This window comes from Hylobates moloch, unplaced genomic scaffold (genome assembly GCF_009828535.3).
Source record: "Hylobates moloch isolate HMO894 unplaced genomic scaffold, HMol_V3 SCAFFOLD_19, whole genome shotgun sequence".
In the NCBI taxonomy this organism is placed as follows: Eukaryota; Metazoa; Chordata; class Mammalia; order Primates; family Hylobatidae; genus Hylobates; species Hylobates moloch.
In genome coordinates, this window is record NW_026652294.1 from 19,602,370 (window position 1) to 19,622,501 (window position 20,132).

Here is a 20,132-nt window from a genome sequence, read left to right on the forward strand (position 1 = left end):
TACCTGCAGCCTCCAGAACTGTGAAAAAATGTCTGTTGTTTAAGGCCCCCCAGTCTATGGCATTTTGTTATTAAGGCAGCCTGAGAAAACTAATATAGGCGGGGTCTGTGATTCTGCATTTCTAACGGGTTCCCAGCTTATCCTACGTTGAGTAATGAGACACTATATAATCATTGCAAAAGTGGTGAGATTATGAAGGATTTTAATTCTCTCTCTTTTTTTCTCACGGTTATTTTCCACACTGAAGATGTATTTCTTTGGAAACAATGACAAGAATTAACTCTTTTTGAGTTGCTCTCTAAACTTTTCGAAGAACTTTCAAAAGCAACATATCATTTGACCTAGAGAGGTCAGTAGGGAAGATACCATTCTTCTCACCACATAGAGGTGGAGACTGAGTCTTATTAAGGTTTCCCAGTTGGAAGAGGAGCCATAGAAAGCTCAAAGAGAATCTCGGTTTCTCCCTCTCACCGTACAGGGCACACAGGCTTTCACAAGGAAGCCAACAGGCATCTAAGCTTGGGGATGCTGTAGCCACCCAGAAATGACTTTGAGTAGAACTCCAAGGCCCCCAACAATCAAGGTGCACTCTCCTCATCCTCAAATTCTGGGTGTCAGGGCTGTTGATGGTGAATTGCATTTTGCCAAAGCCGACTGGCTGCCCGCTGTCTCTTCTCCCTATGACATGCTGCTGCTGGGAGAGTGGGGTTATTCTTGCCATGTTTTTTTGAGAGCACTGTAGGCACGTTAGGAGACTGAAAACTAAAAGGTGCTGGAACCCATCTCTGTGACTCTATAACAATGGGGCTTCTACTGAGCATCTATTATGTCACCAGCTTTGGACTGGGCAGCCTCACAACAGCTCTGTGGGTTAGGCATTATTTTCATCCCCTACCCCCAGCCATAGGAGTGCTGTCCCTGGAACTCTAGAGAGAGCCACGTGTATAATTACACATTTTCTAGTAGGCACATTTTAAAAAGTAAAAAATAGGTGAACATAATTTTAATTGTGTGTGTGTGTGTGTGTGTATGTGTATATAGGTATGTATGTATATATATAATTTTTAATAAAAGAGATGGGGTCTCTGTCACCCAGGGTGGAGTGCAGTGGCATGGTCACACTGCAGCAGTGAACTGCTGCAGGAGGGCTGAAGCTACCCTCCTGCCTCAGTCTCTAGAGTAGCTGGGACTACAGGCCCAACACCACTTTTTCTTTTTTTTTTTTTGTAGAGATGGGGTGTCGCTATGTTGCCCAGGCTGGTCTTGAACTCCTGGCCTCAAGCAATTCTCCCACCTTGGCCTCCCAAAGTGCTGGGATTACAGGTGTGAGCCACTGTGCTTGGCCCCATTTTTACAGAGAAACTGAGACCCAGATATATTGTGACTTGCTTAAGATGTCACTAGGAATAAGGGGACAAGCTGAGATTCAAACCTAGACCTCTTTGCCTCAAAAACCCTCTTTTATTTCTTTTTCCTTTATGAAAATATACCACTGAGGCTCCCCTGAGTCCTCGTAACATCTTTATTGCTAATTAAGAAAAGGCGGCTTCCTTCAGCTGAAGCAGCTCTGAGCCAGATGCCAAAGGGGTAAGGACTAGATTTCAGCCAGCCTCCCTTATCAGATGTCATGTCAGCTGAGCACATTTTCTGAGGACATGCCACCTGGATGACCTCCATGACCTGTGGAGTCTGGTGGCCCTGACTCCACATTGGCACCAGGAGCCTCAGGTCCTGACTCAAGCCTTGCCATTAACTCGCTGTGTGACCGCGGGTAAGTCACTCCCCTTCTCTGGGCTTCTGGGCCCTCGTTTGTAAAATAAGGTCATTGGACTGTACATCAAACATCCCTCCCAATCTGAACATTTTTGTGAGCTTGTGGAACACTAAATTGGATTAAATTGCAGCACCAGTTTAGCATCTGATTGTATTACATGGCTTTGATTCATTACCTCTTTCATGATTGTATATGCCAGTAGATGGGAGGTCACATTTATCTCAAACACCTCTAGGGCCAACCAGGTATGTAAATAAATAAAGCAGGCAAATATAAGAAAAGTAATGTGGCTTTCAAAAATTTTCCCACTTGAGATAAAAACAGTCCAGAGAACTGTTTCTCTAAAGAGGTGCAAGCATAAAGAACATAGCAATTGCCCCTCCGTGTCACTGTGGAAGTGAGGAGTAGAGCTGGAGGCAAACGCAGGAGCCCCTAGGGGCCCTTGCTCTGATCAAGGGAGCTGCTGTTAGTAACGCCAGGGACAGCTGCTGTATAGAAACACAGGCCCATTGTTTCTAGAGCTTCTGTGCTATCAAGAGATGCTGGAAATCTAGATGTTTAAGCAACAACTCTTGATTTTTTTTTTTTTTTTTTTTGAGACGGAGTCTTGCACTATTATCCTGGCTGGAGTGCAGTGGCGCGATCTCGGCTCACTGCAACCTCCTCTGTCTCCCGAGTTGAAGAGATTCTCCTGCCTCAGCCTCTCAAATAGCTGGGATTACAGGCGTCCACCACCATGCCCAACTAATTTTTTGTATTTTTAGTAGAGACAGGGTTTTACCATGTTGGCCAGGCTGGTCTCGAACTCCTGACCTTGTGATTCGCCCTCCTCAGCCTCCCAAAGTGCTAGGATTACAGGCGTGAGTCACCGCGCCCAGCTCACCTCCTGATTTTTAAATGTTGGTTACTTTTGGGTTTTCTAAACCCACCGCAGTTCAAATAAAACATTTGTTTTCTACTTTTATCTTCAGTTTCCCCTGACTCGCCCCCCTTCCCAGGTTGATACCTTAGAAAATCTGGATACCCATTCATTAATTCAGTAACTCTTTGTTGAGTCCCTATCATACACCTGGGATTTATCAAGAGACACCCTAGTTACTGGATTCAGAGACCAGAGTGCTAACCATTACCACTGCCCTAGTTATTTCTTTCAGCTTCTTGGCAAAGCAAACAATTTAGTATTTTTTATATGAGCACATACACAAAATATTAACTTATATATAGAAAGTATTTGCCTAAGCACAGAAATGAAGCTTATTAAAAGAAAATTTCACTTTTACTGAGTTGAAATGAACAGCAAGTTCAAAATAATAATGTGATTTGTTAATTGGGGAACTCAATGAAAGCGTTGTCTTTAATTAGCCTTGTTATTTTTAATCTGAGCGTTAATTCACTGGGCATTTTCTTTAATTACCTTAATTGGTTTTAAATTGATTGTTTTTCAACTCACTAAAAGTGTGTTTAGCCTCATTTCCCTTAAAATAATATCTCTTTATCAAGCATGTTTTACTCTGGGCCAGAGAGGAAATCAGAATACAGTAGCTCTCTGTTTTAAAATGGCTCTGTTCAAATGTGCTTTTAAAAAGTAGGTCCCAGGGCAGAGGAGAAAGGAGGGTGTGGGGCAGAGGCACAGCCAGGAGCCTGGTAGAGTGAGGAATATGTAGTTTTGGAATGCTTATTACTATAGAATTCTTGCTGGGTAACGGGGCACTGCATTAGTTATAAGGATTGTTAATAATAAACGTGAAAAGCAATATGTATAAGACACGTTATTAATAGTAAGCATTATATCATAGTTATTCATAGTAAATTATTAGTAGTAAGAACTAACACCTTCTAAGCACTATCTCTGTGCCTGATGCCTTGCTAATTGCTTCACCTGCATTTATCTCATGGATGAGCACCCCCATCCTTAAACATGGAAGCTGTTATTTCCTCCTTTACACTGAGGAAACTGAGGCCCTGAGAAGTAGTATGACTTGCCTAACACTGCAAAGGCAGTGAGACACAGAACTGGAGTCAAACACACTAGATCTGCCTGAAGGAGAATACTAATGTGTATTTATACAGGCATACCTTGTTTTATTGTGGTCCATTTTATTTCAATTTGCAGATACCGTGTTTTTTCTAAATTGGAGGGTTGTGGCGACCTTGCATTGAGCAAGTCTGTCAATGCTATCCTTCCAACAGCATGTACTCACTTAGTGTCTGTGCATCACATTTGACAACTGTCACAAATTTCAAACTTTTAAATTATTATTATATCTGTTATGGTGATCTGTAATCAGTGATCTTTGACACTAATAATTGTTTTGGGGTGTCATGAACCACACCCATATAAGACAGTGAACTGGCCGGGCGTGGTGGCTCATGCCACCACTTTGGGAATCCCAGCACTTTGGGAGGCCAAGGCGGGTGGATCACGAGGTCAGGAGATTGAGACCATCCTGGCCAACATGGTGAAATCCCATCTCCACTGAAAATACAAAAAAATTAGCCGGGTGTGGTGGCACGCACCTGTAGCCCCAGCTACCCGGGAGGCTGAGGCAGGAGAATCGCTTGAGCCCAGGAGGCAGAGGTTGCAGTGAGCCAAGACTGCGCAATTGTACTCCAGCCTGGGCAAAAGAGCTAGACTCCATTTCAAAAAAACAAAAAACAAAAAAAGACAGTGAACTTACTTGATAAATGTGTGTGTTCTGGCTGCCCCATTTACCAGCCATTTCCCTATTTCTCTTCCTGTCCTTGGGCCTCCCTTTCCCCTAGACATAACAATATTGAAATTGGACCAATTAAGAACCCAACAATGGCCTCTAAATATTCAAGTGAAAGGGAAAGTCACACATCTCTTACTTTTAAATAAAAAACTAGAAATGATTAAGCTTAGTGAGGAGGGCATGTTGAAAGCCAAGACAAGCTGAAAACTAGGCCTCTTGCACCAAAAAGTTAGCTAAGTTGTGAATGTGAAGGAAAAGTTCTTGAAGGAAATTCAAAGTACCACTCCAGTGAACACACAAATGATAAGAAATCACAACAGCCTCATTGCTGATATGGAAAAATTTGAGTGGTCTGGAAAGAAGATCAAACCAGACACAACATTGCCTTAAGCCAAAGCCTAATCCAGAGCAAGGGCCTAACTACTTTCAATCCTATGAAGGCTGAGAGAGGTGAGAAAGCTAAAGAAGAAAAGCTGGAAGCTAGCAGAGGTCGGTTGGTGAAGTCTGAGGAAAGAAGCTATCTCCATAACAAAAACTGCAAGGTGAAGCTGCAAGTGCTGACAAAGAAGCTGCAGCAAGTTATCCAGAAGATCTAGCTTAGATCATTGATGAAGGTGGCTGTGCTAAACAACAGATTTTCAGTGTAGATGGAACAGCCTTCTATTGGAAGAAGATACTATCTAGGGCTTTCATAGCTAAAGAGGAGAAGTCAATGCCTGGCTTCAAAGCTTCAAAGGATAGGCTGACTCTTGTTGGGGCTAGTGCAGCTGGTGACTTAAAGTTGAAGCCAGTGCTCATTAGCCATTCTGGAAATCTTAGGGCCCTTAAGAATGATGCTAAATCTACTCTGCCTGTGCTGTGTAAATGGAAAAACAAAGCCTGGATAACAGCATAGTATTTACAATATGGTTTATTGAATATTTTAAGCCTACTGTTGAGACCTAGTGTTCAGAAAAAAGATTCTTTTCAAAATATTACTGCTCATTGACAATGCATCTGTCCACACAATAGTTCTGATGCAGATGTACAAGATAATTTTGTTTTCATGTCTTTTAATATATATATCATGTCTTTTAGTTCATGGATCAAGGAGTAATTTAAAATCTGAGGTCTTAATTATTTTAAAAACACATTTTGGCCAGGCGCAGTGGCTCATGCCTGTAATCCCAGCACTTTAGGAGGCCGAGGCAGGTGGATCACAAGGTAAGGAGTTGAAGACCAGCCTGGCCAACATGGTGAAACTCTGTCTCTACTAAAAATACAAAAATTAGCTGCGCATGGTGGCGCGTGCCTGTAATCCCAACTACTTGAGAGGCTGAGGCAGGAGAACTACTTGAACCAGGACCCGGGAGGTGGAGCTTGTGGTGAGCCGAGATTGCGCCACTGAACTCCAGCTTTGGCTATAGAGCGAGACTCTGTCTCAAAAAAAAATTTTCATAAAGCTATAGTTGCCATAGACAGTGATTCCTCTGATGGATCTTGGCAAAGGAAATTGAAAACCTTCTGGAAACGATTTACCTTTCTAGATGCCATTAATAATATTTGGGATTCATAGGAGGAGATCAAAATAGCAATATTAACAGGAGCTTGGAAGTCATCCTTAGGATGACTGTGAGGGGTTCAAAACTTCAGTGGAGGAAGTAAGTGAAGATGTGGTGGAAATAGCAAGAGAACTAAAATGAGAAGTGAAGCCTGAAGATGTGATGGAATTACTGCAGCCTCACGATAAAACTTGAATTGATGAGGAGCTGCTTCATATGGATAAGCTAATAAAGTGATTTCTTGAGATGTAATCTATTCCTGATAAAGACGCTATGAAGGGGCCGGGCACGGTGGCTCATGCCTGTAATCCCAGCACTTTGGGAGGCCGAGGTGGGCGGATCACGAGGTCAGGAGATTGAAACCCCGTCTCTATAAAATACAAAAAATTAGCCGACATGGTGGGGTGCCTGTAGTCCAGTATAGGAGGCCTGAGCAGAGAAAAATGCTATGAAGATTGATGAAAAGACAACAAAGGATTTAGAATATGACATAAACTTAGTTGATAAAGTAGCAGCAGGTTTTGAGATGACTGACTCCAAGTTTGAAAGAAGTTGCACTACGGGTAAAATGCTATCACACAGCATCACATACTGCAGAGAAATCTTGTGTGAAAGGGTCAGTCAATTCATGCAGCTAACTTCACTGTTGCCCTATTTTTAAAAATTGCCTCAGTCACCCCTTGCTTCAACAACCAGTACCTTGATCAGTAAGCAGCCATCAGTATTGAGGCAGACCCTCCATCAGGAGAAAGGTTACTATTCACCTAGGGCTCAGATGATTGTTAGTAAGAAAGTATTTTATCATTAAGGTATGTACTTTGTTTTTTTCAGACATAATGCTATTGTACACTTAAGAGACTACAGTATAGTGTAAACATGGCTTTTATATGCACCAAAAAATTTGTGAGACTCACTTTATTCTGATATTTACTTTATACTGGGGTGGTCTTGAACCGAACTGGCAATATCTCTGAGGTATGTCTGTACACAGTTGTGTACAATTATACAATTTCCCTTTTCTTAAAAATATCTTCTGCTTTTCCAGAAAGAGAAACACAGACAAGAAAAATGAATGGGGCATTTTATCTAAGACCTGTGGAAGAGGAAGCCATTTGGTGGCCAAGGTTGACTTTTTTCAGGAAGTAATGAATCTGTTGCTTTTAATAATAGTGACTGGGAAGGCCACAACATGATAGTAATGCCTTCTTTCTGATATATATAATTTATTTATTTATTTTTGAGATGGAGTCTCCCTCTATTGCCCAGGCTGGATTGCAGTGGCACAGTCTTGGCTCACTGCAACCTCCGCCTCCTGGGTTCAAGCAATTCTCCTGCCTCAGCCTCCCGAGTAGCTGGGATTACAGGCGCACACCATCACCAACCACATCAGGCTAGTTTTTTTTTGTATTTTTAGTAGCGATGGGGTTTCACCATATTGGCCCGGCTGGTCTCGAACTCCTGACCTCGTGATCCGCGCAGCTCGGCCTCCCAAAGTGCTGGGATTACAGGCGTGAGCTCCCGGCCTCTGATATGTTTTTAAGATCATTAAAAGATTGCAGTGAGACTGCCTGCTTTGGTTTCTTGGTGCACAGGTGCTCTGAAGCTCCACGCTGGTGCCAGAGCGAGTGTGCCCAGGAGGTTTCTTCAAGACCTCAAGAATACCAGACACTGATATTTTGAAATTAGCCATGCCATGTTGTTTTCATTTTTTTTTTTTTTTTTTGCTCTGTCGCCCAGGCTGGAGTGCAGCGGCGCAATCTCGGCTCACTGCAAGCTCCGCCTCCCGGGTTCACGTCATTCTCCTGCCTCAGCCTCTCCGAGTAGCTGGGACTACAGGCGCCCGCCACCACGCCCGGCTAATTTTTTGTATTTTTAGTAGAGACGGGGTTTCACCATGGTCTCGATCTCCTGACCTCGTGATCCGCCCGCCTCGGCCTCCCAAAGTGCTGGGATTACAAGTGTGAGCCGCCGCACCCGGCCCATCTTTTTATCAATAGTTTGTCCATTCTCTGATTAAAGTGGTGGAATGTAGTAATGCTGGAATAGATTCGAGGAGGAATTTCAATTGCCAAGGTTTTATAGATGATGTTCCATTTTTCTATCTTTCTTACTCTAGCTGGTTGACTCACAAATCTATCATCAGGCACCACTCATTGCTATGAATAAACACTTTCTAGGTTTGAAAGGTCTGAAAGGCCAGACTTGTAAATTTACCATTTTCTGCCTCCTTGGGCAGAGCCTCAACTTTTACCTCGCAGTAGAAAGGCTCATGCCTGTAATCCCAGCACTTTGGGAGGCCAAGGTGGGAGGATCACCTGAGGTCAGGAATTTGAGACCAGTCTGGCCAACATGGTGAAAACCCAACTCTACTAATACTACAAAAATTAGCTGGGCGTAGTGGTGTGCACCTGTAATCCCAGCTACTCAGGAGGCTGAGGCAGGAGAATCACTTGAACCTGGGAGGTGGAGGTGGAGGTGGCAGTGAGCCAAGATCGCACCACTGCACTCTAGCCTGGCGACAGAGCAAGGCTCTGCCTCAAAAGAAAAAAAAAAAAAAAAAAAAGAAATACTGACGTTTTCACTGTAGGATGGCTGGGCAAAAAAAAGTGAGAAAACAGGTGGGACATTCCCTGGCACAGTGCTTGGTGCATATTAGCTTCTTAATAAATTAAGCTTCTATTTCCCTTCTCCTTTCTTGACTTTTTAAAGAGGTTGACCAACCCCATAGTCTCATTCATTCTGTGGATTAAGTATTCAGATGCATTTTCCCAGAGCCCCTTGTGGGAATCACATGTGGATCCCTCAGCGCCTTTCAGCACCCTCACTGTACGCCTTCTCGCAGTGGCTTGTCCTGGGTCATACCTTGCGGAGGTGGGCGTGGCTGGGGCTGTCCTAGCTGAGGCCCCAGCTGGGCTTGCCCTGGGGACTTCGCTGATTTAGTCTGTGGAGCCTAGAGCAGAAGAGAAAAGAAGCCTGTTGGTATCACCACAGCCCTTTACTTCCTGGGTGAGAGGGCAGCATGTATGAAGATCTTTTTATCATTGAGAAGAGACTCGTACACATAAAGTGTACAGTTCTGGAGTGTACAGCATAGTGAAGTTCTATATGTGTGTACGTTGGTGTAACCACTGCCCAGATCAAAACAGAGGACATTCTCCACAATGAAGCCTGCCCCATGCCCCTTCCCAGCCAGCAGCCCCATCAGTATAATAACTATGATTCTGATGTCTGTTATCATAGATTACTTTCTGTGGGGAAATTTGGGGTGGGAGGTGGAAGTTTGGGGACTTGCTTTTACATAAAGCTGGGGAGCTGGCAGATTCTTTGGAGAGCAGTCTGGTAATCCATGGTGGGAACTGTGGAGGGGAGGAGCGACGTGGGAGCTCATCGAGGTTGGGGGAAATGGGAGACACAATAGCGTCCATTGACTGGTTCCCTGGGAGCACACAGAGGGCTTGTGTGTCCATATGCTCTCGCACACGCACACACACACATCCTGCTCAGGCCCAGCACCGAGGGCACAGAAGGGACAGCAGTCAATCATCTCTGCCCACAGTGCCCAAAGGCCAATTGAGACAAGACTGTTCTCCCCAGGATGGTGAAGAAGGGAAGGGACCTCTGAAAGCCTCCTAAATTCACCCACTGGGGCAGGCTGTGGAAGCTCTTCCCGATGTCTGGCCTTCGTCCACACCCCCATTCCTTCTCCCCAAGTTGGTTTCTTCCTGGGGGTATCCCCTTTGTATCCAGGGGCTCCCCATTTCCAGACAGCCTGGCATTTCTCATGGCTATAAAGTCTCCTTTGATCGTGAGGGTCTTACCCAAGGTCTCAGGGGCGAGGGCGCTGTGCCTCCTGGCATCAGGAGCTGGCTCATTTTGGAGACAACAAGGTCTGCCATCAGCTGTCTGTCCTCTTCCACATGCTCTCCAATCAGCGGCATTGAGCTGTCCATTACCTGTGAGGAGGAAGGGAGCGCTGAGGGACCCCCATGCCAGGAGAGATGGCGGTTGGGCATCACATCCCAGAAGTGGGGGCTCAGGGCTCAGGACAGAAGTGACCACCAGATGGCGATGTCCTCCACGCAAATCACCTCCAGCTGGGACTGGCCGGCAGAGACACCAGTTCCCTTCGGTTCAGTCTAAACCACTCCCTGGATGTAGTTCGATTCGGCCCACGTTTGCTGGATGACAGCAATGCGACAAGGGCCAGGGAGCCTCTGCCGACCTTTTCTGTGCTTTTCTTTGGGGAGCCGCTCTCCGCCCCCTCCTTTCTCACCCTGGCCCCCTCCCAGGGTCGGGGCTGGCCACCTCTCCTTTGGCCCCAGGTCAAGGCTGCTTTCCACAAAGCAGAAACAGTAAAGGTGGGGGCTTGGTCATGACAAAAATATGACAGGGGCTGGAGTTGACCCAGGGTTCAGAGGAAAGAGGGAAGAGGAAAGGCCTGTTTTCCGGGGGCCCTGGCCAAACACAGGCGAGAAGGAAACGCGTTCCACGGGGAGCTGGGCTGTTCTCAAAGTGCTTCTATGGGGAGGAGCCTGAGGGATCCGAGTTTCCCCTTCTGCTGTTTTTACAAATAGAGCAACTGAGGCCCAGAGATGGGAGGGGACTTGCCCAAGGTCACACAGGCCAATGATCCACGTGATTCTCTGGGCATGGGAAGCTATGGGAGATCTGGAAGGGGTGTCTGTCAGGCCTTGGCACATCTGCAAAACAGCTGGCTGTGTCACACTCTCTACTCCACTGCAGGAGTCGGCGGCCTGCACTCACCCACACCACCCCGTCAGACTCACCATCTTGTCTCCCCTGTTCCCACGCTCTGGACATATTAGGTTTTCTCTCTCCTCCAGGTTCTTATGTAATCCCTCTACCCACTCCTTACCTGGCCAACTCCTTTTCACCCAGCAGGGAACAGCTAATTAGGTCTTCCTCCAGGAAGCCCTCTCTGATAGTGCAAGCTCTGACGAGCCACCTGACATCTGTATCCTGCTGTCCTCACCTGGTTTCACACTGGACAGCTTATCCACAGCACTGTCACCCCCTGCTTACTACGTCTCCGCCACCAGACTGGGAGCCCCCAAGGTTAGGAATGGACCCTGTGTCCTGCTAAACAGGTGTGCCCTCCATAGATACCTGTTTAGTGGAGGAATAAGATAAGCCCGGCTCATAAGGATGAGGATACTAAGAAGCGCCGTATTTTATGGGGCACTTCCTATGTGCTACACACTATTCTAAGCATTGGGTGTGGAGGATCTCTCACAAACCTCAGAATAGCTCTTTGAGGCAGGTACTATTATCTCATTGTAATCAAGAGGAAGCAGAGGGTCAAAGAAGTGGCAAGGTCAAGGACACAGCACTGGCAACCCATGGTCCTCCCACTGCATCAGGCTAATTCCCACCAAGCATTGGAACAGCACACCAGGGTAGGAACTGAGAAGAGGGAACCCGGGTTCCAGGCTTGGCTTCTGCTGTGGATTTGCTCTATGATCTTGGGCAAGTTTCTTTTCCTCTACCAGCCTATTTTTTTTTCTCAGCAGTGAACTGAGGGATCTGGGCAGCTGCTAAGACCCTTCCAGCTGAGACTTGTAGGGATCTGTGAGTTTAAACACCCACTTTGATTAGGAAACTGAAAAGCTAGCGTAAGAATGTGAATACTGGCTGGGCACGGTGGCTCACGCCTGTAATCCCAGCACTTTGGGAGGCCGAGGCGGGCAGATCACGAGGTCAGGAGATCAGACCATCCTGGCCAACACGGTGAAACCCTGTCTCTACTAAAAATACAAAAAAAAAATTAGACGGCCATGGTGGCAGGTGCCTGTAATCCCAGCTACTCGGGAGGCTGAGGCAGGAGAATCGCTTGAACCTGGGAGTGTCGGAGGTTGCAGTGAGCCAAGATCGCCACTGCACTCCAGCCTGGCGACAGAACGAGACCCCATCTCAAAAATAAAAAAAAAAAGAATGTGAATACTGCTTCTAGCAGGGTCCTGAGCTCTGCGCAGGTTGTACCTGGGACTGAGGCCTCTTGGATCCCAGCGCCCCAGACAGGGACAGTCTCTCAGTCACCACTGGCTGAGCTCTGACTGTGGAGTCTGCCGCGAAGGTACACAGGCTTCTTGCACCCTGCCTGTCCTCTCTCCTCCTGCCCCTGCCCACCCCATTTTATTCTGGTCTCTGTTTCCTACATTCCCTGCAGTGGAAAACAGCCACCGCAAGGAACCTGAGGTTCATTTTGGAATCCCCATGGTAGACACAGCCAAAGGAAGTGGCCACCCTGGTCTCCCCAGGGAAACATTTTTCCAGTGAGCAATGTCATTCCCCGGACAAGGTCAGAGAGGACAAGTTCAAGGGTCTTTTCCCCTGAGTATTTCACTGTGAGCCTCTTCACAAAACATTTCACACACATTTTCAGTTCTCACCACAGAGGTGGCTGAAGAAACCAGTATTCTGGGACCTCTTCTGCCTTTTTCTTTTCCCTTACTGGGGGAAAACACCTTTTATATTTCTGGTAACAAGCTTCCCTCTCCCCTGACCCCACTCCAAACTCAAAAGCAAAGGAAACAACTCTGCAACGTTTCTGCGAGGAAAAAAATCTGAAAAGCTATCTTTCATTTTTCCTCTGGAACATTCTTGGGAGATGTTTTCTTGTTTTTTGAAGTCCGAGCCCACTACTTTTACTTTTTTTTTTTTTTTAATGTGAAAGGTCTTTCATCCCCAACCCTCTGAATGGCTAAACGGAGGAAGCCTGGGCCCATGAACACAGATTTTTTATTTTTTTTCCCTAAGAGTGAAAGCTGAGACCCGGAGAGGCAGGGGCTCACAGGGGACAGAGAGACTGCTGGTGCAAGGGAGGAGCTGGCCTTTGGGGGTCAGGGATGTCCAGGAGCTCTAGGAGACAGGGCCCCTGCTCTTGTGTTTGCGGTTGTACTGTGTCCACCTGGCTTGGGGGCTGGCTCCCGGAGCAGCGGCTCAGTGAATAAACAAATGAGTGCTTGTGAGCCAAATCTGGGTTCATATCTGGTGGTCCCCATGAGGGGATGCAGAGGCAGAAGGACCTGGTGGGGTCTCAGGAGCTGCCGTGCTAGCGGTTCTTGCCCCACCTCTGGGCTGAAGCTCCCAGGAAGGCGAGGGACCGGCTCCTCCAGGGAGCAACTGTACAGGTCAAGGAGTCTGTTCCCAGCCCCTTCCATGGCTCCTCCAAGTAGGGGCTACTTGGGGAATTTCAGGTGCGGTGGGAGCCAGAGGGAAGGCATTGCCGGGCCTTGAGAGGAGAGCTGTTCTCTAGAGTGGGACTGGGTCTGCTAATACAGATGCAGCTCTTCCTGCAGGAGCTTCCTGGCCTCTCTGGGGAGGAGAGAGGGGCTGTGTTCATCCTGGACTCCCTCCTCCTACCTCCAAGGCCTGGGCGTGAACACCCTCCTGGCATGACTGGGCTCCCACTGAGTCACCTGGTCCTGCTCGGCCGTGGGCCGCTGGGGAGTGAGGCAGACGTGAGGGATGGGAGGACCGGCTGGCTCCTGTGGTCACCCCAGCCATGTGCTTCCCATTAGCTGCCCACACCCTGGGGAGGGGACGGCCGCAGGGCTCTCCCTCATGTGTCCTGGCCTTGTGTCAGCACCGCCCATGGAAGGAGGGGGCTGGACGTGGCACTGGAGCTGTGAGTGTGGAGATGGGAAGTTATGGAGGACTCTGAGGCCAGAGGGGCCTTTTCAGGGGAAAGCAGTGGAGAGCCATGGGACATGGGGTGGGGGTGGGCAGGGAACAGGAGTTGGGGAGGGGATGGGAGGGCTGTGGGACCATGAGAGACACCGGGAAGACATGGAGGAGAGGTGGGGTTAGTGGGATATGGGGAAACAGAGAGAGGAAGCGGCGGGGATGGGAGGGCTATAGGATTGGGAGAGGCGTGGGCTGCTGGAGGGCCTTGAGAGAGATTCCGGGACCCACAGCCCCTCTGTGAGCCCTCTCTTACCATTCTGTTTCCCTACATCTTTCCCTCTATTCATGCCCCTGTACCATTCCATCCCCCTTCCAAATCCTCAGTGCTCTGCCACTGTTTCTCACCCTCTCCCCTGCCAGCCTGCGCACCCCATGTCTATTATGTCCACGGCTGTATCCCCAGAGCCACACCCATGCTTAGCCCATGGGAGCCCCCTAAGGCCATGTTTGTTGAATGAACAAATGATGGACTGTCTGCATGGTGACCAAGGAAGGGTGCCCATTTTACATGCTTGGACACTGGGGAAATGGAAGGGGCCCCATAGGACAGTATCTTTCTTGTTGACCCTTGACCAGATGCCCTTTCCTTCTCTTAGGCCTGTGGGTTGGGGATGTTGTTAAACCTCGGGCCCTGAGGTCTCCCGACTCAGTTCCGAGTCCCCAGGCATGAAGCCTTTCGATGCCTCTGAGGGTGGGAAGGAGCCGCCAGAAGCAACTCACTGAGGCCTGGGTTGCGTGTGCCCTGGAGCCAGGACACAGCTGATGGTGCCAAAGACCATGCAGGGATTCCCTCCCCCTGGCACGCCTGCCAGGCTGGACCAGCCAGGAGGACTGCCTGCTTCATCCCTCACCTCGATGATGTAATCTCTGCCATCCTTGCTGTGGACGGCCTTGACGGCACAGATGTCCAGGCCGCCAAACATTTCCGAGCAGCTGTCCACCCACAGCCTGTACCTGCAGGGACAGATGGACAGACAGTGAAGTGGCCTGGGAAAGTGGGGAAGCGGGTGGAGGGAGAGAAGTGGATTCACATGGAAAAACAGGCAAGGAGAGACAATGACACACACATCCAGACAGCGATGGAGAGAGACAGAGAAGCAGCGAGAGAGACAGAAAGATGGAGAGAGTCGGAGTCCAACACGCAGAGACAGAGAGGCAGGGAGAGAGGCAGGGACACACATGACAGTGAGAGAGAGACCCAGAGAAAGAACACGAGAGAGCCAGGAAGGAGGGGAGAGAGGCAGGGTGAGGGAGAGAAGGAACCAGAGTTGGGAGGTCTCCCCCGATCCCAGGAATTGCTGGCTCTGCAGTAATGGGGAGCTTGCCCTCCCCCCATCCGAAGTCATCCTGGACACCCAGCCACCCCTGTGTCCCTTTTCCCTTGGGAAAGCTGCTCCAAGCCCTCCAGAAATCCCTCCAGGCTGCCCTTCCAGTCCCAGCCCTGGCTGGACGAGGCTGTGGAGGACAAAGGGTGCATTTTTCCCGGGACCCGGGGCGGGTGGACTGGGGAGACTGGCAGGCTGCTTCTGCCTCGCCCAGGGGGCCTGGCCCTCTAGACCCACTGCTTTTGTTCCCTTTCCAGCCACTTGATGTCTGCAAGGCCAGTTTGCTTTGCTGGGGACAGATCTCAGCGCTGGACTTTGACCCTGCAACAAGGGGGTGGTTGTATGTGAAGAAACTGTTCCAGCTTTGCACTTAGCTTCCCCTGTGGGCTGGATTTGGGAGTCACAGGGGACTCTGTGTCAATGTTCTTGCTTTTCACTCTCCAGGGTCACACGGGGCACGCCTACTCTCACATTGCTTTGCGTCTCCGAGCCATAAGTGCCGGGATGAGGAGGGACCGTGACTGGAATGCTCTTAGAATGGAGCCTCATTTCATCCACCAAAGCCTACTGAGGCCCAGAGAGGGAGGGTGGCTGGTCCAGCTCACACAGTAAGGCAGTAAGAACACCAGGATTACCTCGATCTCCTTGACTCCCAGTCCACTTTTCTCATTCAGCTGTAGCACGGAGCATGTGAGATCATCAAATAAAAGGAAGGGTGGAAACTCACACCCATGGAGCTCCTGCTATGTTCCAGGCATTCTGGGCCCGGGGGCTGACTCCTCATTCCCTCGAATCCCAGCACAACTCTATGAGGAAGGTTTTCACCCATCTTACTGATGGAGGAACAGGCTCAGAGCGATGATTAAGTGATTGTACAGCTTCCAAATCCAGATCCCGTCTGATTCCAGATTCCAAGCAAGCCACCTTCCTCTCATTCTGAAGGTGCCCCAGCCCATCCATTCTCAGCATGGGAGACCAGGGACCTACATTCTTGCTATTAATTCCTTAATAATTTTGGAGAAGCCTCTCCCTCTGATCATAAAATGGGAAAGCCTAGATCTGATTCTGGTTGTACATCAGAATCACCAGGAGAGTTAAATGCACAAACAGCCAGACTTGGGGCTCCACCCTATGTTAGAGTAATTTCTATAATTTTTTAAAGCTTTTCATGTGATTCTGATACGTGGCCACGTTTGGGGCAACCTTGGGTCCTTGGAGCTCGAAGAGTCCTCTGGGCTTTCTGATCAGGGTCCTCGTTTTTGGCCCCAGTGGCTGACTTGTGGGAGCCACACACTTAGGGTTAGCTGTGCCCTGAGACACACTCATAAATCAGGTTTCTTCTCAATGGAACGTGGAAATTTGAGCTGAGGTCCAGAGGCAGCTGTTTCCAGAGGCTGTTTTGAAAGGATGAACCTTGGGGTCCGCTGCTGGCTGCAACCCGTAGGGCACAGGCATCCCAGGGCCTAGGAAGGGGCTGCAGGCGTACAGCAGTGTGAGAGCGCTTGGAGAATGGGGAGGCCCTGCTCCCCTCCTGCCAGGTGGGACTAGCACCGACCAAGTGACATCACTGGTTTTGCCCAGGAGTCAGGCCACCTGGCAAGCAGGCGAGCCGGGTGGAGGGTGGGGTCAGGCCCTGTGTATGAGTCCCTCTATGGATTTTGCTCCTGTGGGGATAGAACTGGGGATCTCTCCAGCCCAGACCCTGGACTTCCGCCTGTGGCTGGAAAAGGGAAAGTGGATTCCAGGCCTGGGCAGGCCCACTCCCATGGTAGGCTCCTCCAGGGATGGCCCATGCAGCCTGGGACTTGGCAGAGCCAGGGATAGGTGGCCTGCTGGGGACATCTGTGAGTGGCTCAGGAGGCACTGGGGATGGCTGGGCTCACATTCCAGTAGGGCCATAGAGAAGACGGCCACGACTGTCCCGTGAACACCTGTTGGGGGAAGGAGGTGACTGCCTCAGCCACGATTCAGTTATGCCAGGTCATGAGTGCAGCCTCCAGGAGACTCATTAGCACAGGTGGGTTCCCAGGTTGAAGGTGGCAGCTGCCCCTGGGGTTGATGGGAAGGGCAGGTGCTCCTCCCTGCCAGGGGCTGGTTCTGGATTAGGTGCAGCCCTCTCTCATTCAGTCCTCACAGCTGCACTCTAACTTGGGTATTACTGCTTTCATTTTGCAGTTGAAGAAGCTCAGAAATCATGAGCATGCCCAAGGTCACACTCAGTCTTTGTTGCTGTAGGGGATGGTTCCACTCCAGTCTCCAGGGGTGCAGACCTGACATTGGCCTCCAATCACAGCGTTGCAGTGTCTTGGGCCATAGTGATTGGTTCAGGGATGGTCATGTGACCTAAGCCAGGCCAACCAGTACATATGGCTCCATTCTAGGCTTTGGTTGAAATGACTGGGAAATAGAAGTTTTCCTTCTTTTGAATCTGACACTGTGAGGATGAAAGCCTGGAGCCACTTTGTGCCACCATAAAATGAAAGAGCCTGCCTGGATGAAGCCAACACAGAAAGAAGCCGAACTTGGGTGGGCAGAGAAGGAGCCTTAAGGCCTTACCTGACACTGTATAGCTGGAGCCGTCAGTGACATGAGCCAGTAAATCCCCCTTTTTGCGCAAACCAATTTGATTTGTGTGGTAGCCCTTCCAACCGATACAGAGTTCTTAGAGGGAAGGATTGGATTTTTTCACCCTTTAGTGCTCAGCACAACATGGCCTGCAGTAGGTACTCAATAAGTGTTTACTGAACAGAGCTTTTTGAGTTCACAGCCCATGTTCTGTCCACTGCTATTGTGTGGCTGCTGGCAGAGGTCACAGGGCATGCAGGCAAGAAGGTATGTATATGGCAGGCCCTGAGACCAACTGACTTGGCCCTTCGGCCCTTCCCCTCCTTTTTTTTTTTGAAACAGAGTTTTGCTCTTTTTACCCAGGCTGGAGTTCAACGGCGCAATCTCAGCTCACTGCAATCTCCGCCTCCCGGGTTCGAGTGATTCTCCTGCCTCAGCCTCCCGAGTAGCTGGGATTACAGGTGCCCACCACCATGCTTGGCTAATTTTGTATTTTTAGTAGAGATGGGGTTTCACCATGTTGGCCATGCTGGTCTTGAACACCTGACCTCAGGTGATCTGCCCACCTTGGCCTCCCAAAATGCTGGGATTACAGGTGTGAGCCACCGCGCCCAGCCGGCCCTTCCTTAAGGGGGGCTGGCACACAGTGTCTAAAGGGAGAAAGACCAAAAAACCCTTTAGCCAGAGAGCATCCCTAAAACATGCATGATTCATGGGAGGTCAACCTCTCCCTATTCATATTGAGATGGAAGGACTCTTGAGAGAGAAGTGGACTCTCCAATATGCCTGGTCTCCTAATAATGCTTCCTTGCAGCTGTCAGAGCATAGGAGGGACTGGCCAGGGCTTCCTGACCTCTTCCTATAGCAGCTGGTCAGGGCTGGAAAGACCTGGGACTTTGGAGTCATGACAGCAGGGTTCTACTCTCAGCTCTGTCATTAATTAGCTCTGTGATCCTAGACAAATCACTTCCCCTCTCTGTTTTCTTTTCCCATCTGTAAAATGGGGTTATTTTAATACCTGCCCTGTAGGTTGTTGTGGGCAGTGAAGATGATCATGCCTAGAAAAGTGCTCTGTGGATGGTGAGGCACTGGGTGGAGGGCGGAGTGGCCTTCTTTTCAGGGATTTTTGTTGCATTCCCCCTTCAGCTCCTACCATGGCCAGTGCCTCTCCCTACACCTCCTTTGTCTCTTACCTCTCTGTCATGGCCACCTGCTCCAGCATGGCAGAGCCTGTGTTGGCCTTCCAGTTCCCAGAGATGGAGGTTCTCCTGTACCAGAACAAATAACACATTGAGGGAATTAGGGACCCTCGTCACTGATCTGCTTTCCTTCTTTGCTTTGGCTGTTAGGAGGCTCTGATTCAAATAACTGGCTCATGTAATGGCATGTATTCTTACGTACATGCCTTGTCTTCAATTATATTTTCCTATGTTTATTTCCCTTCAAGTGCTGTTTGCTTTTTTTATTTGTTGGATCTTGGGTATTGTTTTCTAAGTCATCTTTGAAATTGAAAGATTAAATTAAAAAATGCCTACATCATCTGATGAAATCTCCCAAATTTTGGCCTGTTTTTGAGGAGAATGAGGGCAGTGTGTGTAGCCCCTGGTGATTCTGGAATATTTTGAGGGCCCCAAAATGTTAGAAAAGTGATCCTTAGAGAGAAGTGACTACTTTTCTCTGGTGAAGATTAGGAAGGCCTTCTGGGCTCTGACTGTCTTGCCATCCTTCTCTGTTTCCTTGCCTTTTCTGCTCCAGTAACAACCGATCTCATCCTTCAGGTTTTAACTGACATACGACTTCCTGACAGCCAACCTTCCACAGCAAAAATAGACTGCCAGGTACTACACCCTACACTAATGCTCATCTCCCTTCTGATGACTGCATTAGTGTCCTCTCTTCTCTGATGGAGGGGAATCCTGAGGGTAGGGGACATGTTTAACTTCATCCCCTGTATACCCAGTATCCAGTGGGACCTGGCAGGTAGTAGATGCCCAGTAGGTACCTACTGGGTGAGGAACTGTGTACACTGGGGGAGAATCCAGACAAGCTACCTATCACTAACGATGCATCTGGCCTCGGCAAAGGCTGAATGAGTTTAAGCACAGTGGTGGAGGTAAAGCTATTTGTCTTATGGTCAAGGGAAGGTATGTGGTTGAGATCAAAGGGTGAACTGGGGAGAGGAATTGACACAAAAATATATCATTGTAAAAGAGAAAATTAAAGTAAAAATGCTGAGAATAGATGCCCACCAGGAGCCATAAGGCACTGCACCGTAGCTGGCAAGGTTGTTTCCCATGGAGCTACAGGTGAACAGTTCTGAGACTGGGCACATACACTGAGATGGAACCAAAAAAGTGGATAGATGGTGGATGGGGGAGCCGGATTTTTCTCTGTTGGAGTGGGAAGTTACAGATTAGCAATCAGGAAAGGCTAAAATGAACCAAGTGGTACCGGATGAAAGTCAGGGACATCCATAGGACTCTGTTTAGCTTCATAGGGATGTGGA

At 48.8% G+C, this 20,132-nt stretch overlaps 1 protein-coding gene across 6 annotated transcripts in view; it reads right to left on the reverse strand.

Annotated features, from left to right (window-relative positions):
* SYN3 (synapsin III) overlaps positions 1-20,132 on the reverse strand; it is a 565,053-nt gene that overhangs the window by 11,321 nt on the left and 533,600 nt on the right. For 5 of the 6 annotated variants that reach the window (XM_032140020.2, XM_032140018.2, XM_058431176.1 and 2 more), the window contains 4 exons: positions 18,820-18,894; positions 14,588-14,690; positions 9,848-9,982; positions 8,892-8,979 (listed from right to left, as the gene is read on the reverse strand). In XM_032140020.2, the coding sequence (XP_031995911.1) occupies positions 8,892-8,979; positions 9,848-9,982; positions 14,588-14,690; positions 18,820-18,894 (401 nt within the window). The remainder of the gene's footprint in view (positions 1-8,891; positions 8,980-9,847; positions 9,983-14,587; positions 14,691-18,819; positions 18,895-20,132) is intronic. The other variant, XM_032140021.2, reaches the window with a different exon arrangement.